This window comes from Sardina pilchardus, chromosome 7 (genome assembly GCF_963854185.1).
Source record: "Sardina pilchardus chromosome 7, fSarPil1.1, whole genome shotgun sequence".
NCBI lineage: Eukaryota > Metazoa > Chordata > Actinopteri > Clupeiformes > Clupeidae > Sardina > Sardina pilchardus.
The window spans coordinates 33,812,337-33,818,439 of NC_085000.1; the positions used below are offsets into that span (position 1 = coordinate 33,812,337).

At 41.3% G+C, this 6,103-nt stretch overlaps 1 protein-coding gene across 1 annotated transcript in view; it reads right to left on the minus strand.

Annotated features, from left to right (window-relative positions):
• The window catches only part of LOC134088139 (NLR family CARD domain-containing protein 3-like), a 37,734-nt gene extending 32,422 nt beyond the window's left edge, over positions 1-5,312 (minus strand). The window contains exons 1-3 of the mRNA XM_062542069.1: positions 5,279-5,312; positions 2,257-2,365; positions 1,995-2,070 (exon numbers count right to left, since the gene is read on the minus strand). Of these exons, the coding sequence (XP_062398053.1) occupies positions 1,995-2,070; positions 2,257-2,365; positions 5,279-5,312 (219 nt within the window). The remainder of the gene's footprint in view (positions 1-1,994; positions 2,071-2,256; positions 2,366-5,278) is intronic.
• Positions 5,313-6,103: the final 791 nt, after the last annotated feature.

The window sequence follows — 6,103 nt, forward strand, 5'->3', positions numbered from 1 at the left end:
TCTGGTTCCACATGTTTTCATACTTCTGACTCCTATGTTTGGATTGTATGATCAGGAAGTGTGTGTACATTTGAGTCAAAGACTTTGGAATCTCTCCACTCTCTGCTTCAGTCATGATGCTCTCCAGAACAGTGGCTGCCATCCAACAGAAGACTGGAATGTGGCACATGATGTAGAGGCTCCGGGATGACTTCAGGTGTGTGATGATTCTGTTTGCCAGCTCCTCTTCTGTGATTTTCTTCCTGAAGTACTCCTCCTTCTGTGGGTCACTGAAACCCCGGACTTCTGTTACCTGATTCACACACTCTGGAGGGATTTGATTGGCTGCTGCTGGTCGGGAGGTGATCCAAACAAGAGCAGAGGGAAGCAGATTCCCCTGTATCAGGTTTGTAAGAAGGACATCCACAGAGGCAGATTCTCTTATGCTGTATATGCATTCATTGTGCTGGAAATCCAGAGGAAGTCTGCTTTCATCCAGACCATCAAAGATGAAGCCAATGTTGTATCGGTCCTTGTTGGAGAAGGTAAAGTCTTTTGTTTCAGTGAAGAAATGATGAATGAAGTCCAAAAGGGTGAAGTTTTTGTCTTTCATCAGATTCAACTCCCGAAAAGGAAGAGGAAATATGAAATGGATATTTTGATTTGCTTTGTCTTCAGTCCAGTCCAGAATGAACTTCTGCACAGAGACTGTTTTTCCAATGCCAGCCACTCCCTTTGTAAGCACAGTTCTGATGGGTTTGTCCTGTCCAGGTGAGGGCTGGAAGATGTCCGTATATTTGATTGCTTTTTCCTCCGTTGTTACCTGTCTCTTGGATACCATCTCAATCTGTCTGACTTCATGTTCAGTATTCACCTCTACACTTTCCCCTTCTGAGATGTAGAGCTCTGTGTAGATCTTCTCCAGAAAAGTAGACTTTCCTTGCTTTGGGATGCCTTCACATACACTCTGGCACTTCTTTGCTAGCCTATATTTGAGCTCTTGTTGACATCTAGGAAGCAGTCCGTCTGGATATAAAGACACAATAATTAAGTCAGATGTATTACAGAAGTGTGTGAAGTGAGCCATTTGCAGTAGCACTTGTAGCCTTTATCAGAACATGTTGTGACAGATTACATCCTTTCAGTAGTCATGGCAGTTTGTGCCTAAAGATCATTTTCATCCAGCTTTCATCCAGTGAACTCATAAAAGAATCTTATGAAGACGTCAGAAATTATAGTTAAGAATAATATGACAGGTAATATGACAATGGCCGGGTTTCCCAGATTCGTTAAGAAGCTCTTAAGTGCTAAGAACTTCTAAGGAGCGTTCTTAGAACGTTCTTAGAGCGCTCCTAAGAAGTTCTTAGCACTTAAGTCTTATGAGCTTCTTAACGAATCTGGGAAACTCGGCCAGTATCTGTTATGAATTAAATTGCTCAAGGATTCCATAGATGTTTTAACCACTTCACTCAGAATACAAATAAATAAACCCAGTTATTTTTAGTAGTGATTGGATTAGATTTCACTGGAGTAATTATCTGAGCATGACTAAGGTCAGTAATTAATGAACAAATGACTCACATTTCTCCAGCTGCTGAGCGAGGATCTCCTGACTCATGTTCCTCAGGATGTGCACTGCAATCTTCAGAGCTCCATCTCTGGCATCTCTCTGGTCCTCCTCATCCTCCTCTTCATCACAAGGGGATTCTGGGTAATCATGACTCAGGAGCTTTTTGAATCTCTTCAGTTCCGTCTTCATGAAGGTCATGACTTTTTCCTCAAGCTTCTGTTTCCCGAAAACAAGACATTCCATCAGTAATGAAATAAACTTTTTGATCAGCAAATATTCTCTATTTGCTAGTCCACAAACATTCTCTATTTCTTAATTGATCCAATTTATTACATAACACCATAACAAGACCTAAAACAAAGTAAAACAACTGCAGAATAATGTGTTTACAAGGTCATAATTATTTAGTTTTTGTCATCTGTGGATGAATATTTAACACACACACCTTGAATAATGTAGACAGGTCTTTTTGATAGACTTTGCTGAGGGTCGGATGACTTGTTTGTTCTTCCTGTTGGATGCTGAAGGAAATATAAGGACAGCAGATCAGCAGTCAGCAGCGTTTATGTAAATGTATTGCCACAAATATGTTCATTATAAAGGAAATGCACAGCAATGTATGTTATATTCACTAAACAAGCAGGAACAAATCTCTTTACAGGTACAGAAAAAGACCAAGACTATCTCCAGATGGAGACCATTCTTACCTGGCTTCAGGATGACTGCCTCCATCTCTGAAGTTGGTGACATGACCCTTTGAGCGATCGCTCTTCATGGACACACAGCTGGGTGCAGGGGAGTGTGTCCTCTCATCCACTGGCCTTCAGCAAAGTAAACACATCATACAGCAGAAACTCCAAACCCTGGATTACCCCCCACACATAAAGCATGCACTTAAAGAAAAACAGACAGCATTCAAGAAAAAGGACTGGGCCACTCTCAAAATACTCAACAGACAGATAAAGAATGACATCATCAGAGCCAAAATGCAATACAAAAACAAACTGGAGCAGGAGTTTAGCAACATGAACACAAAACAAGCATTTCAGAGAATCAGGAAACTCACAGGTCAAGATCATAATCACCATCACCAACCAAGTCTGGACCCTCTTCATTTTGCAAACACCCTGAATAGTTTCTTCAACCGGTTCGACACCCATAACCACACCCCCATCTGTGAGGAACTCCTCAGAAGGTTGCGTACTCAGTCCCTTCCTGTACACACTCTACACAAATGACTGCCAGAGTTCACTACCCAACACCACAGGCTACTACAAATATGCAGATGATACAGCCATAGTAGGACTACTTACAGACAACCATTCCCTCACAGCTCACCACCAGTCCATCACAGATTTTGCTCTGATAACTACCTCCAACTCAACATTGACAAGACAAAAGAACTGGTCATCCATACATCAAAATCACCCCCTGGACTCACTCACATCACCATCAATGACCAACCAGTTGAACAGGTCAGCACCTTCAAATATCTTGGTCTCACCATTGACAATAAGCTTACTTCAATGAACATGTCACCATCACACAGAAACGTGCACAACAGAGACTGTATGTTATACGCAAACTGAGATCACTGTCTGTTGCCCCCCACCTCCTTCTATACTCTACAAAAGCATCATCCAACCCCTTCTACTCTACTGTTCCCCCTGTTCTTTCACCATACTAAATGTCATCAGCAAGAACAAACTCATTAAAGTCTCACACTTAGCATCTAAAATAATACAGCTTCCCACCCCCAGCCTCACTGATGCAAATGACACAGCCATCACACGCCTTGCCCGCACCATGGCAAGCACCCCTGACCATCCCCTGAACCGGTTTTTCACCCTACTCCCATCTGGCCGCAGATACAGAGCCCTGGACTGGAAAAATGCACACTTTAAGAAAAGTTTTGTACCTTCAGCCATCACTGCACTTAACAAACTCCGGTGACAATAATCCATCCCCTTCATTCTTTTGTGGTTATGTTGTCTGCACTGTCCACTTTTGATTGCACTGTGTTGATGAGGGAGGGGAACTAGAGGGATGGGGGTATGGTATGGTATAGGGTGTGTATGGTATGGTGGTCATGTTATATGTTATATGTTATATGTGATGTGTGATGTGTGATGTGTGATATGTTATATGTATGAGATGTACAGTATGTTACATCAAATGCTGCCATCTTTTATGGATGAAATGACGTGTGAAGAAGAATATACTTTACAGGACAATAAAGACTCTATCTATCTACTGTATCTATCTATCACACAGCAGAAACTCATTAACTGCAGCACCATGTGCTGTTCTGTGATCATGGTTCAGCTCGCTACAATCATTTGTTTAAATATTTAAAATGTTATACATGGCAGCACATACTATCATGTCTTGTGTTCTCATTCTGCGCCCAACTTGAGTTTTTGAGGTCTAGTGTTGCCAATTACTCAATACACTCTCTCTCTCTCTCACTCACTCTCTCTCTCTCTCTCTCTCTCTCTCTCACACACACACACACACACACACACATACACACACACACACATTTTCTCACTTGATAATTGTTGAATAAGACTAGGGTTAGGGTTACTTACACACACACAATCTGCTAACCCTAAGACTAACCCTAACGCTGGGTTTCCACAGGGCATGTCACCACGCGAAATACGCCTGTTAAAATTTCGCCCGAGGGGGGTGGTCGCACACCTAGCGTTTCGGTTGAGTGACAGGCAGGATACTCGTTGAAAACGGTGGTCAACAGTAGCTCAACAGGTTAGCTTAGTGGTTAGTTAGCGAGACAGTCTAGTGCTTCAGATTATATCCAGTGGTTTATCTAGCCCAAGTATGTTCAAGTGGCATACACACAACAATCCGTTTTAATGTTTTTATGTTGACAACAAGTCATGTTGTACAGAAACACGATAGTAGTTCATTTCAGTGGGCTAGCGATTTAGCTGCTATGTGTTTTCAATAGGTTATAATGGGTCAACTAGCTAACAAGCTAACTCTACCGTTAGAGAGCTTACGTTAACCTACAATGATCTGTGTGTCCTGAACACATTTATGTCGCACATAAACAATAACCCGTATCAAAATAAACCATTAAAAGTGGTCAAGGAACCTTAATTCACATTTAATATTTCCAGTTACGACCCCCGGGCTGCCGCCATTGTTTTCTGATTTTTTTGTAACTCCCGCCTCTGTGTACAACGCAGGCTTCTGATTTGCTCTGAGCGGTTCAAATTTGCATAAAGTTGGGAGATCGCCAACTTTGATTCGCCCTGTGAGGCGAATTCGCTTCATTTCGCCCTACCTGAGCGAATTTCGCTTCATTTTCAATGGGCGCGAGGCGAAATTGAACTTGTGTGGAAACCCACCGTAACCTAAAACTCTCTCATTTTAATACACATTGATGTCAGTATGTGTATGGCGTAACCAGGTTGTGTCACCTGGTCTCATTAGTGAAATGTTCTCCTAGGAGAATGTGAGAATGAAGGCAATGCTCTGCCTTCAGAAACAGTCCTAGTTATAACCTCTTTTAATTATGACCTGTTTTCTAGTTGTGAATGAATGTAATGTTAATGTCAATCAATTCAATGAAATTCTACCAACAGCAGAGTGATTGTGTGGTGAAGTGGGGTTGTGGATATCCAAGATCTCACTCATGGCCCATACAACACAGGATCATGTTCATAATGTATCATGTATAATCCCAGTGAGAACAGAGCTCACCTTGAATGTCCATGTCCACCAGCAGAGGCTCCATGCTGACTCATATTGGAGGCAGAGCTGCAGTCACTTCCTCATCAGCACCAAGAAAAGAAAACAATATTGAAGAACTGCTAAAAGATGTCAACAAAACATGTGAAATAGCCTACAGTACAATGGCAGTGAACTGAGTAGCTTTTAACACAGTTTCAGAACTTTAAAGCAGTGCTTCTCAAACTTCTCCAGACCAAGGACCATATAGTAGTGTTAATTTCGTCAGACGAGACTAGACTAAATATGTTCGTCAACGACCTGTTTTTCCGTGACGAAGACGAGACGATGACGAGACTGAACCAATTTCCTGAAACACTGACTAAGACTATAATAAAATGCATTACTGTTGACGAAAAAAGACGAGACTAAAATGTTTTGCATTAAATAAAAAGTAAGATAATATCTCTCTTCGTTTTCTTCCACAAAATGAGAAGACAGAATATCTACCTGTTAAGCGTTCAAAATAGTCCAAATGAGTTCATGCACAGAAGCTTTCCTGTAGGCTACGCACTGTTGCTGCAACAACAAACTACATGCAAGCACACCGGAGATTTCTGCCAGAGTTAGCAACACTGTTAAAAAAAAACCTGTAAAATTACAGTAAAGTACTGGCAGCAATTATTCCAATAACTGACTGTATTTGTACAGTATTGATACTGTAAAAAGTAATTACAGGAAGTCACTGTATGCAATATTACAGTATTTTACTGTACAAATACAGTCAGTTATTGGAATAATTGCTGCCAGTACTTTACTGTAATTTTACAGGAACCTAAATTACAGTAAAATGCTGTT